We start from the raw sequence: 13,752 nt of genomic DNA, 5'->3' as shown, positions 1-13,752 counted from the left end.
TTGAGTCTGTTCTTTCCCCCAGAACGAGACAGAAGTGTGCCTGTCATCTTTGGGTGGTGACATCAGTGTCTGTTATCACAGGCAGAGTGTTCCTGGTGGCCTTGACCCTGACTGTAGCTTTCTCCACAGTTCTTCCCTGTTGCTGGCTCAGGGGAGTTGTTGGGTTTCTGAGTCCCCCAGGCTTGAGTGTCTCCAAGTGTCACAGACTGGCTTCCAGGGATTAAAGTACTCTTGACCTTCCTACCCCATTCACAGGCCCAACTGGTTCCAGTTTGTATCACCTTGTGTCAACCCTTGGCCTCAGTTCAGGTCTTCCTGTGTGTCCTCACAGCCTGTATCATAAACAGATCACGCTAAGGTTGACTTACAGTAGACTCGTGACCTTGTCTGACAAGCGCTGCAAGCCCCAGCACTTAGCACAGTACACAGGCCAGAGTGGACAGTCTGAGATATGCACAAGTAAAAGAACTATCAGATGTGATGGAAGGACAGCTTCAGAATCTGGACTTTCCTGGGGATGTTTATATTTTTGTCTGCATCCTGAGAAGACACTTGGGAAGAAAAGCTAAGTCCTATCTGACCTCAGCTGCTTTTGGACACAGAAGGAAGAGACACCCTGACCCCACTCACCTCTCGCTGACGGCCAAGCTGTGCTGCTTCAGGGAACCCAGGAACCTGTTGAGGACCCAGTTGGTCACCGTGTGTGGCTTTGCCTTAGTATCTTTCATCACATTGTGGAAGAACTCTAGTAGGCCAACTTCATTCTGTAAAGGTAAAGCAACATTATACAGAAGGTCTCCCAGACGAAGGCTCAGCATTTTGAGGGCAACACGGAAGCTGCCACACACTACCTCCCTCCACTCGGGTGTCTCTGCTTGCTCCTCCTTAAACACAGAGACGTTGCCAGAAGAATCCGATCACTGTCAGTAAGCAGCAAGTACTGCTGTGAGTACTTTCTGTGGACCTCTGTGGAGCAGGTCCTAACAGAAGGGAAGCTAGTTCAGAAGCCCTAACTGTCAGCCATGAGCCAGAGGATGGTGCAATGTGACCTCCCCTTGTGTTCCCTGAAGCCTCTCTCCCTGAGCCGCATCCTTGTCCCCTGGGCTTGTGCTGTCCTGCTCAGATCTGAGTTGATTATCCCTCTCTTTCCAGGTCTGTGCTCTGCTGGAAGTCTTAGTGGTTGCTGGACTAGAAAAGCAAGAAAGGGGGCTTGAGAAAATAGAATAATGGGTCTGCAAAAGACTTTAGTGCTTGAGGGTCTGAGGTGCCAGGTTCAACCCCTGGCACTACTATAAACCAGAGATGAACAGTGCGCTGGTTTTTCTTTCTTCTCCCTCTCTCTCTCTCCTTTCTTTCTCATTAAAATAAAATATTAAAAAAGAAGACAAGAAAGTGGAAAAGGACCTAAGTTGGGGCTGAGAGGGTTCCATGGCCACCTGTCACCAGGAGATGAGAAACTACCCTGTATCAATCTTTTACTGCCTCCCCGGGGAGGGATAGCACATCAACAAGAACAAACAGAATATTCTACCTCTGGGGAGGGGGATCATAACTGTAATCATCTTTGCATTATCCTAAGAAGTGACAGACCTGGATCTTAGCATGAGAAAGAACATATATATAGGTACTTGGGACACCCTGAGACCAAGTAACTGGGTGAAGGTGAAGTGGCATCCAGGCTTCTGAGGGGCTGAGCCAGGTAAGCGGATCTTGCCCTAGTCTCTGTCTGGGTCGGATTCAGTTGGCTGCTTCATGGAGGAGACTTGTTAGAAGAAGCCACAGGACTGTCAGCTCTGGGGCCTGGGCCATGCTGTCCTGTTCCCTCTACAGGCAGCTGCTCACAAAGTTTCAGAGGATGGCATCAATGCCTCCCACCCTCATGTGTACTCTTAAATCCACATCTGGATCCCAGGGGACATAGCTCAGGGGTGGAGCATGTGACTGCAGATCACATCTGGATGCTTACTCTTACCCAGCCGGGTTCACCTTAAATGTCGTATTGCACGCTACGGCTTGTCTGCCTGAAGAGATGATTTGCCAGGCCCAGTATATTTGGCTAAGTCTACCCCTTGCTTTTCAGTACAGGAAAGAAAAAAACCATTTCCCATTCATGTAGCAGACTGAAGGTTCCAGATGCAGAGAGGATGCATTTGAAGGAACAGACTTCCTTCTACCTGCTGAAATTCCAAACATGCACTTGAAATAGTCTCTTCTTGAGGTTCATATTACTTGGTAAGGCCTCCTTGCAGAGAACATGCAATTAGCCAAAAAGAGCTTTCTGGAAGAATCAAGATTCTGGGAGGAAATGAGACATGATAACAAAAGTGCTCTGAAAGTTTAATGGCTGAAGATGCTATTATAATAGACACACAGGCACACAGGTGCTAAAGCAGAAACTCTATAGTAATACCAAAAAAAAAAAAAAAATCTACATGCCCTTTGTAACAGACAAATTCTCTGGTGACAAGCCTACTGAATAATCCCACAATCATGTCTTGAATCTTTTCAAGTGCTGCTATTATTCTGCTCATGCTAGAGTATGGCAAAGGCCAAACCTTGACTACAGATAAAGGCAAAAAGGAAGTTCTGCTCAACTTACGGAAAAGTATTCAAACTTCCACAACCGTACACAAGCCACTGGTGAGGCACAGACCCGCTGTCTGGCCTACATCAGAGGGGCAGAATTCCCTTTGTTCTAACCCAGACAGGCTGGCCCGCCAGTGGAAAGAGCTGTCAGGAGAAAGTCTTTTGCTTTGCCACGGAGAGGTTTGCTAAATCCACCTAGAAATATTGCACTTGAACTTGCAGGCTTGGCTGAGTTGCAGGGGATGTGATGAATAGCTATTCTGCTCCCCTTGGGTGGTTTTTTTATTGGATGGATAACGCAGCAAGTCGGACTTGTGTTTGTCTTTTCATGTCAGGGCTGTGATGAAGCCTCTTGGAGCTGGAGCTGCACTCAGCTTGGGGAAACATGGCTTTTGAATGTGATGTGAACATCGGTGAGTGGGATGGGGTGAGCAGGCCGGAGGGGGCTGTGTCTGGTCACCCAGAGGACCCCCAATCAGTGAGAAGCTGCATGGGGCAGGCTTGCTCCGCGCTCTACTCAGTGGAGTTTGTTTTTTGAATGATGACACAGTATTACTTTTTCTAGGAGCTCAGCAATGGTGAATTAATTTGGCATGAATCTCAGAAGTTTCTGGTGGACCTGGCAGTATGACCATCTGGTTTCCTCAGGAAAGCAGTAGGCCAGTACTTCTCTTACAGAAAAGCTATATGCAGAGCAATGCAGAAAGGTCCCTGCACTAGGGGGGCCTTGACACCCCTCTCAAAGGCAAGGAACAAGCAGGCAGCTGGGTACTCACCTACCCACCACCCAGCTGAGCTGAAACTTCTGCCACACTGTCCATCAGGTCTCTGGGCTGCTTGTCACTCTAATTGTGCCTTCAGAGATGGCTAAAGCAGCCGTGGCGGCCGGGCCTATCTTTTGTATGATACCAGATTATCTTTGCAGCTCCATGACCAGGAAGCACTCTTCCCACATTCTAATCAAATTTTCCAACACAGTCAATTACACTCAGAACCAATGCTGGGGCAGCCTCCAGTGCTTTCAGGAAGCCCTGCTGCTGCTAATGGACTTGTCAATCAGTCAGTGCTGGTGTTAGTGGAGGCTGCAAGGGCACCTTGCCTTTGCTCTGGGAAGGAACCCTGATTCGCCCTGGCATGGGGTCCCGGGAGCAGAGTGCCCCAAAGCTGCCTTCTGCTTCCTACCTTCAGAGCTGATAAAATGCAGATGGGCTCCATCCAGCTGGAAGTGGATGAAGGCTGATTTCTTCAGCTGTCATCCCTGCTCTAAGTCACACACCCTGGCAGGAGCCTGGTGACAGAGCAGAAGTGGGGCGGGACTATATTTAGAAGGAGAAAGGAATCTGGGCAGGACGGCTACCCTGTGGCAGGCAGAAGAGAAAGCACAGGAAGTACAAGCTGGGGTGACTTGCCACTCCTGGGACCCCCAGTGAGCAGTGGGGGGCTAGGTAAGAGGCTCTGGGGACTGTTTCCAGATGACCTGCCAGACCTGGACACTGGCAGCCAGCCTGAGGAGTATTGCACATGTCTGCCGCTGCCCCCACTAATGATATTAACACTAATAGTTTCAACAGAAACTAGGACAGGTGGCAGGCAAGCTTACTCCACATTAACTCATCTTGTTCCAACAGTGAGCCCCTGGGCTAGGTGCTAGCAGGACTCTCCCCTACAGAGGAGGCATGAACAAATGTGCTTGTGGCCAGACAGTGAACAGCTGGGATTTGAACCTATGCAGTCTCCCTCCCTCCCCAGGCTGCACTGCCTCTGAGGAAGGCAGCAATTCCCCCTGCCTTCCTGGGGCTTGGGGTGAGGGCCTAGCAGGCCCAGGCACAGCACAGAATAACTTGCCTGTGAGAGTGGCCAGAGAGCTGTTCAAAGCTCCTCATGGATGGCAAAAATTGCAAAGGTGTTTGGCAATTAGCTGAGAAATGAGATGAGGGGCCAGGCAGTGGCACACCTGGTTAAATGCACATACTACAGTGTGCAAGGATCAGGTTCAAGCCTCCGGTCCCCATCTGAATGGGAAAGCTTTACAAGTGGTGAAGCAGTGCTACAGGTGGCTCTCTGTCTCTCTCTCTTCCCCCTCTCAATTTCTCTCTATCTAATTATAATAATAATAAATAAATAAAATTTAAAGAGGGGGTGGGCAGGCATTAGCGTAGCGGGTTAAGCGCACATGGCACGAAACACAAGGACTGGCATAAGGATCCCGGTCTGAACCCCCAGCTCCCTACCTGCAAGGGGGTCACTTCATGGGTGGTGAAACAGGTCTGCAGGTGTCTATCTTTCTCTCCTCTTCTCTGTCTTCCCCTCCTCTCTCGATTTCTCTCTGTCCAACAACAACAACAGCAATAACAATAATAACGAGGGCAACAAAAAAATGGGAAAAAATAGCCCCCAGGAGCAGTGGATTCATAGTGCAGGCACAAGCCCAGCAATAACCTGGGAGGAAAAATAAATAAAAAATAATAAAGAGAGAGAGAAAAACTGAATGAAAATAGTAGAGTTGCTGGAAGCCTCTCTGGATGGACACCAAGCTCCCAGAGGTCTGTCCACAGTGGCGAGACACAAGGCCCAGGCACACAGGGTTCCCAGGGGCAGGAAGTGACCCAAGATCCCCCTGCTTTAGAGAAGCCATAGTGAGTGTCCCACCAGGACACAGTCACTGTCACTCATAGAGCTTTGGCATCCACACAGTATCCTGCATTTTAAACTCCTGTGAGATGTGTGACTCAAGGGGGTTTACACTGAGCCGGGCAGGTTCTCTCACACTCTCTGTGTATGTGTGTGTGTGTGTGTGTGCTAGGGTGAACCCATTGTATAGGAGACTCAGGTCTCCAGGCTGCTTGCTCTGGGCCAGGCTCTCAGGTGTCCCCAGGAGCCACTCTCCAGAGATGGCAGTGCCCCCATCTGCAGCCCAGCAGGGGTAGAGGGAGCACAGTTTCTGCAGAGACAGCACTGGGTCACATACCCAAATCTGGTCATCTCTCAAGGTGAGAAAAACAGAATGTAGACCCAGCTGCCCTGCCAATAACAACAAATGCCAGTGTTGGGATGGAAACGGAAATTAGGGAAGGAGGCCCCAGAGAGCAGTAGGGAAGCGGGGAGCAGGAGGAGAGACTGGACTAAGAACAGGAGTGGCCCTGTGGACAAGTTTCTGGAAATATTAGGCCACTGTGCAAATCTTTCAGCTACTGAGACCAAACCAATAGAACTTGTCTAGAAAAGTTTCTAAGTTTTCTGTGGGAAAAAACAAAAGGAAGTTAATTGGGAGCACAAGGCCACTGTAGCAGACATTACTCTCTGCCTGAGCCAGCAAGAGGAAAAAGCCAGAGTGTTCTTTTTATTTTTAATCTGAGTCTGTTGGTGGTACTGGGGCTAGAACCTGGGGCCTCTTGCAGGCAAGTCCTGTGTGCTACTGCTGCACAATTCCTTATTCCCCTTCAAAATTTATTTTGTTTTTATTTTGGGTAGAGACAGATAAGTTGAGAGGGAAGGAAAGAATAGAGAGGGAGAAAGAAAGAGGGACCCCTGCAGCACTGCTTCACGACTCCTGAAGGTGGGGACCGGGAGCGTGAACCAGGATCCTTGCACATGGTGACACACGTGTTCAACCAGATGCAACAGCACCCGGCCCTCCCCTTTATAAGTCGATATGAAAGATAAGGGTTTGTTTATTAATGAGAGAGAAATACAGCATCACCCTGGTACGTGCGGTGCCCAGGATCATAGCTACACCTCATGCCTCAAGTCTGAAGCTCTGCCACTGCACTAAGGCTGGAACCCTCAAGTGTCACTGTCCCTTTCAAGAGCACAGGAATCTGTCAGGCTCTGAAACTGATCCAGAAACACCAGCTCGAGTTGCTGTCTAGTCTGTCTCAGGGAACACAAAACTAGATGGGCCTGTAGTTCTCTCTTGGACCCACAATTTGCACCCCTGGGTCATGTTGCCAGCACATGTAGGGAGCCCCTAAGACCTGAGTAAGACTTTGGTTTTAACCAGTTGGTTCAGGCTGTGTTCCCAACACAGCAGGGAAGTACATGCAGCTGAGTTCAGCTCAGGATTCTGGTTCAATTCAGGGGATGTTCTCACCTCCAGTTGGCTTAGACTAATGTGAAAATGAGCTTACATTCTCTTAGATGCATTAAATGTAGGAGAGATGTAAAAGAGGGGGACCAATTTGGGAATAAGTTTCCTTTGGATAATCAAAATTCAAGTAATTCAGGTAATGAAAGTTGACAGCAGACAGGCATAATTAGAAGACTCTATCTATGGGAATGGGACACAAAAGGTACGTTGTCAAGAAATCACTTCTGATGATACTCACATTGCCATGTGTCCATGGCGAGCACTGTCCAAGGGGTCAGTTGTGAAGGGGTCCCTGTGCCACTCAACAGCAGCTTTCTGGCTGAGCTAAAATATAGCCAGTAAGGGTTGTGTTTGCCCATCTCCTCCAAGATCCCGCTATCTGCAACCCGCTATCATTTTATTTGTTCCTCAAAGGAGACCAGTCCATAAACAGGAAATCAGGTTTACAGATGGACTAAGAGCAGAATCCCTGAGTCCCCAAGGGGTTAAATGGCTGAAAGCCAGAGGACTGTCATCTCTGAAAGCTTCCTGTCTCTTGCACTGGACACTTTCTTTTTACTAGAGCACTGCTCAACTGTAGCATATGATGACACCAGGGAGTGAACCTGTGACCTCTGAGACTCTGGCATGCAAGTCTTTTTTTCATAACCGGTGTGCTATCTCCTTGAGTTCCACTTGTCACCTGCATTTGAAGTAAATGCAATGTTGGTGGAGGGTGGAGGAGGAGTGTAGTTAGATGTATCTTTTGATTCAACTTTACCAGAACAAAATATTGGTTATTTTCCCAATGCATAAACTAGCTGTGAAAGCGCTTTTAAGCTGGCAAGCTCTGGGTGCAATTTCATAGAATGAAGAATAAAATCAATTTCAGAAATTGTGTCGAGCTGAAATATGGTGAGCGACGACGCTGACCAAATGGCTTTTCCTCCAGCAGTAGTGAGGAGGTGAGTACTTTGCTCCTCTGTAACTCTGGGCAGTCAAAACCCAGTCAATATGGTTTCAGAGGCTTTTTCAAACTATTAGCTCACAAGTATCATTACCTATGGGGGAGAAGGATATTCATCACGGAGAATTATTTTATGGGCAAATCATCCAGAAAGAAAGGCCAGGCCATTTGAGCTTACTAGACACTCAAATCAGAAACTCTTGGAAAACAATCCATCTAGCCACTCACTATAGTCATGATCTCTTTTCTGTTTCTTTATCCCGCAGAGACACCTTAACCTTCTTCAGGACAGCAGAACAACAGATTATGACTTTAAATGGGGGGGGGGGGGGGGACAGCCAGCTAGAGAAAAGGAAGTTGTTGAAACAAGACTGCACATCTTGAAGTGGAACACAAAGACAGACAGACACACACAGGCTCTGGGGTGAGGAGGGGACTCCCTGGGTCCGACTGTGGCCAGGCTAGATTGCTAATCAAATTCTGCAGGCATTATGGTACTTGGAATATCAGTAGCTATTCAGTACTGGAGCTCTTCTACCTGGCAAAATATTCTTCAGAGTCTGCTGGACTGCATTTAGTGTTTTATTTTCTTAGATTCAATAAAAATTTTGCTGTGTCTGTCAACTTCAGGGTTAGTGAGTCATCCCTCTCTCTCTTTCAGTTGGGGAAGGGAACAGTCCCAGATTACCCCCCACACACACATACACACATGACTACAGGTAACAGTTGAGTTCTGAAATCTAGACTGTCTACATTTTAGTGTTTAAACCTATTGTCCTCTGGGCTACTCAGGAGAGCTAAAAGCAACAGGGCAAAGATAAAGCTCTGATGCTTGAAAATGGTCCAGGGCATTGGTGTGAGTTCAGAAGGCCCTCAAGGAACACTATTTGGGGGCTGCAATGCCACCCCATCATTAGACTCTTCACGAGGCTGAAACTAGCCACCTGCTGACATCATACACGATAGTCACCTGGGAGCTTGTGCCAGGTCCTTCATTACCAAGTGCTAACGGCTAGCACCAGAGTCATTCCACAGTCCTTCCCCACCCCCCTAAGTAGCCACCATTCACAATGACTCAGTTAAAAGAACCCCTATACCTATGGCAGGAAGTAAAATTTAAATCAGCTGCAGAGGAGAGCTTGTGTTTCTCTGAAACGTTCTACTTAGAAAATGGACATAATTTCTGCTTTTCACTGGAGTTGGCTGATTTTCACTCAGTTAGCAAGGCTGCATGCTATTTATAGGGCAGTCTGGCATCTTGGGAAACAAGAGGGGTGGGTAGTCAAAAGTTTTAAGTGAACTGATGTTTTAGGACCTTGTTTCATGAGGCACTAGTGTGACTGTGTGAAGTGCTAACACAAGAAAATTCTGTTTTCTCTGCTAAGTGATCCAAGAGAACAACGGGCTTGAAATGTTACTCCTGTCTGGCTGGCACTGAGGCACATTCTGTGGGGCTTCGACGTGAAGTGCCTGGGTGCTGAAGTCAGCCTGGACTGACACTGGCTCCCCCAGGATTGGGGAGGTCACTCCAGGTCTTCTACTCAACCCCAGATGTTGTTTTCTCACCTGTGATGTGGAGAGAGTGATAATCCTACCATAAGGCTTGGAAGAAACTAGGGCTGAATTATAAAGTGGCCTACTCAGAAGATATGGATGAACAGTTTTCTAAAGAGATATGCATGGCCCACAGATGCACTTCACTCATCATTAGAGAAACACAAATGAAAAACCACGTTGAGATTCTAACTCACACCAGTGAGAATGGCCAACAGCAACAAAACAGGAACTGCTAAGTGTTGGTGAGTATGTGGAAAAAGAGGAACTCTGTTATACTGTTGGTGCAACCATTATGGAATAGGAAGAACTGTTAAACAAACACAGGTGGGGATAACTGATGACCCAGCAATACCACTCTTAAGCATTTATCCAACAGATAACAAAGTGTTAATTCTCAAAGGGATGCATGCAGCCTCGTGTTCAAAATCACTCATGATCATCAAAATACAGAAGCAACTTAAATGCCTGTCGATTGGTGACTAGATAAAGAACATATGGGACTTATATTCAATGGAATACTACTTGGCAATTTAAAAAGATAGTATTGTGTCCTTCAGAACCAACCGGATGAAACTGGAGGTGAAGTAAGGAAATAAAGTAAGGAAGGAGGTGAAAGACAACTGCCAGATGGTTTCACTCTTATGTAGAACATAAAGAATTTAAATACATGAGCTTGAAAAACAAAACAAACAAACAAAAACCTCAGTAAACAGCCTGTCTCTAAAACTGCAGAGGACCTATAGTGGCTATTATTGGGGGTAGGGGTCGAGGTGGGAACAGAACTTTGGTTGGAGTGATGTGGAACTACACCCCTATTGTCTTAAAATTGTCTAAGTCACTAATAAATAAATAATTTTTTAAATGCCCCACCGTAGACCACACTGGCCTGTCCGTGAGCTAGGTCTTCAATGTCCCTTAGGCAGATTTCCCAGAATCAGGTGAGGTGGAGTTGAGGAGAAGCTGCCCCAGAGACAACTCCCCAGGACTGTTTGCTGAGAAAAATACACAAGCATATCATCTTGAGCATTCTAGTAATTACTCTCAGCTAGACAGACTCAGAGCAGAATCTGCTATGCTGTTGGATTCATGTTGCAGAATCCCATCACTTGGATCTCTGTTTCTGTATTTCTTCGATTCCCTACAGATGAGGTCAGAAATCAAAACAGTTTGGCACAAGGTAGAAAAGTAAGGTTAGCTAGAGAGGTTGCAGATTTAGCAAGGCGCTCTCATTGTGGCTGGGCATGGGGAGTGGAGGTGAATATCCAAAAATAAATCTGGTTTTCTGGTGGGGGGAGATTAAGCTGAGTGACTGAGAGACAATCTGAATGTGGATTTCATTTAATGCTGGAATGAAAGTTGTTCGGGGATAAAGAGACACAAGTGATTTGCGTTTGGTCCATGTGTGGCCAAGGTGGGTCTTTTCACCCAGAGGCCAAGGACACATGCATCATCCCATGGTCAGCTGGGCTGTCAGAGGGGTGGCTTATGTGTCCAACCTTTGGAGTCAGGATTGCTTTTCACAGGAACAGTGCACCAGTACTGTACTAGCATGCTAGGCATCCACTCATCATCCATCCAGTCACTGGGCAGTCACTGCAGGCCTACTGCGTGCAGGCATTCTGGCAGGTAATTGAGCATGATATTAGAGTCCTGTGAATATCAGGGACAAAATAACAATATATAATTCAGGGCTTACCAGTGCAATACATTAACAAGATAGATTAGAGAGTGGCATTCGATTCTGAAGTTTTTCATTATTTGTGGGTAAGGCATGTGTGTGTGGGTGGGCGTGCGCTTAATGCGTAATTTAATCAGCAGTGCAAAGGCACCGCACATGGAGTTGAGGCTCTGCAGAGCACACCTCCACCACTGCTATTCATTTAATGAATACTCTTGGGCACTTTTTAAATTGAAAGATGGTTCATTAGATCTGTGCATCTGCCCTTCTCAGCAATCTGTTGTGTTTCTGGTGGAGGCAGGAGAAAACATGAACTTATCATTTTTAGGGATGTTATGAGTAACTCAGCTTCCAATGATTACAGAGTCATAAAGGGCTCAGGGAGCCTAATTTAAGGAAAACAATTTGACTGAATCGTTCTCTTTCCATTCCTACTGTGTTCTCCTCTCACCTGTGCTGGGAATCTCAAGTATTACCCCCCCACCCCACCCCCCAAAAAAGAGAATCACCTAATGCATTATCTGGAGGCTATAAAAATAAGCATATTTTTAAAAATAACATAATAAGTCCCTTCAAAAATGACTCCAGATTACCTCCATCTTGAAGCCCCTCCCACCTCCTTTTGTTCCAATCCAGCCAATCAGCATGTGTGTGCTTGCTCTTAGAAAGCAAAGAAAACATTTCCCTCAAATATTTGTTCCTATTTCAGTACCTACTAATAAAAGTGAAATGAGCAGATCAAAGGTGGTTTTGGGTCGGGGAGACAACTCAGTATACTGGAGCACCTTGCATGGCTGAGATTCCAGAGGCTACAGGTTCAATTCCTAGAGCCAGAACTTACGTCATTACATCAGAGCTGAGCAGTGCTCTAGTCCCCCCTCTCTCTGTTTATTGGATAGAAAAAAGCCAGAAATCAAGAGGAAAGGGGGAGATAGAGATGGAGAGAGACAGAGAGACTAGACACCTGCAATCCTACTTCAACACTCACGAAGCTTTCCCCCTGTAGGTGGGGACCTGGGTCCTTGCACATGATAGCACTCATGCTTAAACCAGGTGTGCCACTACCTGGCCCCCCTCTAGCCCTCTCTCTTTCACATATTTTCTTCTAATTCTCTTGCTAGTAAATAAGTAAATACATATATATTTTTAAATAGGTAAGTTTCCCTAACAGAGCCCTTAAACTATGAAAGCATGGATGCACCACAAGCTACTCCTCAGCTTGTCCACAGGCCCTGAGGATTTGGCATAAGAAGGACACATGAATGGAGGGTACAAACACACATAACAACATGGCCCTGTCTGCAGAGAACTGACTCACAGTGAGGGGCGCTCCCCCAGCCTGCATCACATGCTCCCCAGAAGTGCTGTGCTCTCTGAGGAGAGGGTCTGGTTCAGATGGTGTCTTGAAGAGAAATGATCTTATTTCTGAGTGGAGATTCTGCAACATCTCCCACTTTGTTGACACACAAAGGAGTTTTAAAACAATATATTTAGTGAATTCTTTTCTGAAATAACTGACTCAAGCAGAGAAATGGCCAAGAAACCTGGAATTATCACTTTCTCCATCCAAGACCTGCCTGCGTCCAGTTGAAGGATATCAAGTGGAGAAAGGGAACTGATATTTGAGGCTCATGACCTTTGGCCATTTCTTCCCAGCCCCTGTATCCACCCCCCCATTTCTCTCTCTCTCTTTCTTGCTCGCTCTCTCTCTCACACATATATACATACCCACACACCTTGTCCAGGGGACTCATGTGTGTGTAATTCTAGTGATTCTGGGAGACCATTTTTGCTTTTTAATTTCAGAATGAGACACAGAGGAGGTGAGACACCACCACTCACTCCTATTCATGTGCCACTCCACCATTCATGATGTAAGAGCTTGAACCTGGGTCTTCACGCATGGCAAAGTCTGCACTTCACCATGTCAGCCATTCCTCCCATGCGATTTGCTGAATGTTTACGAGATGTGGGCTAGGAACAAGCATTTAACATCGATCCCAGCAGGGCTACAAATTCAAATCATCAATATGTGAGAGGGCGTCTAGTGTTTGATCTAACACACAGTTGTGTTAGCTCGGCCCAGCAAAAGCACCTGAGCCGTAAGAGGTCTCAGCTGAAAGGTGTTTTGTGAGGTGCCGACTAACTGGCTCGGGGCCTCTAAGCACTGCTGACATGTTCATCTGCACTGGGGAACAGAGAGCAAGAGGATGAAACAGCCCTTGCCTCTGAGGCCCAGAACAAGATACACTGATCAATAATTAAAGCACAGAGAGTGTCACCACAGATGCATCGGCAGCCAGCAGGAAGCAAGCTAGACTCTACCAGGGTGTGAAACAGGAAGTGCGGTTCCTGATCATCACGGGGAGAGAAAGAGGCGTTCTCCCTGTGTGAGTTCACCCACAAGTGCTACACTCAATGAAATACCAGTACACATCAGGATTATTGTAAGACCCATCAGTGGTTATGAGAAGGGAAGGAGGGAGGCCAGGGAGCTGAGTCAGGGGCACACCTGGGACAGACATAATGCTATAATGCTGACTCTCCAGTCAGCAAAAAAAACCCAAACTGAGACTCTGGGGGGCCCGGTGGTAGTGCAGCGGGTTAAGTGCATATGGTGCAAAGTGCACAGACCGGTGTAAGGATCCTGGTTCGAGTCCCCGGCTCCCCACCTGCGGGGGGGGGGGGTGTCACTTCACAAGCGGTGAAACAGGTCTGCAGGTGTCTATCTTTCTCTCCCCCTCCTCTCTTGATTTCTCTCTGTCCTAGCCAAGAATAATGACAACAATAGTAATAACAATAACAACAACAATGATAACATGGGCAATAAAAGGGGAAAAATAGCCTCCAGGAGCAGTGGATTTGTAATGCAGGCACTGAGCCCCAGCAATAACCCTG

At 47.0% G+C, this 13,752-nt stretch overlaps 1 protein-coding gene and 1 long non-coding RNA gene across 4 annotated transcripts in view; one reads left to right on the top strand and one right to left on the bottom strand.

Annotated features, from left to right (window-relative positions):
• GATB (glutamyl-tRNA amidotransferase subunit B) overlaps window positions 1–13,752 on the bottom strand; it is an 88,468-nt gene that overhangs the window by 16,125 nt on the left and 58,591 nt on the right. For all 3 annotated transcript variants that reach the window (XM_007528372.3, XM_060178972.1, XM_060178971.1), the window contains one exon: window positions 631–764. In XM_007528372.3, the coding sequence (XP_007528434.1) occupies window positions 631–764 (134 nt within the window). The remainder of the gene's footprint in view (window positions 1–630; window positions 765–13,752) is intronic.
• Window positions 3,939–11,268, top strand: LOC132534752 (uncharacterized). The gene is made up of 3 exons (XR_009546464.1): window positions 3,939–4,031; window positions 7,545–7,617; window positions 9,005–11,268. It is a non-coding gene; the product is annotated as an uncharacterized LOC132534752 (long non-coding RNA).

This window comes from Erinaceus europaeus, chromosome 19 (genome assembly GCF_950295315.1).
Source record: "Erinaceus europaeus chromosome 19, mEriEur2.1, whole genome shotgun sequence".
In the NCBI taxonomy this organism is placed as follows: domain Eukaryota; kingdom Metazoa; phylum Chordata; class Mammalia; order Eulipotyphla; family Erinaceidae; genus Erinaceus; species Erinaceus europaeus.
Note: the sequence above shows the minus strand (reverse complement) of the source record. Positions and strands in the feature narration are given on the sequence as shown.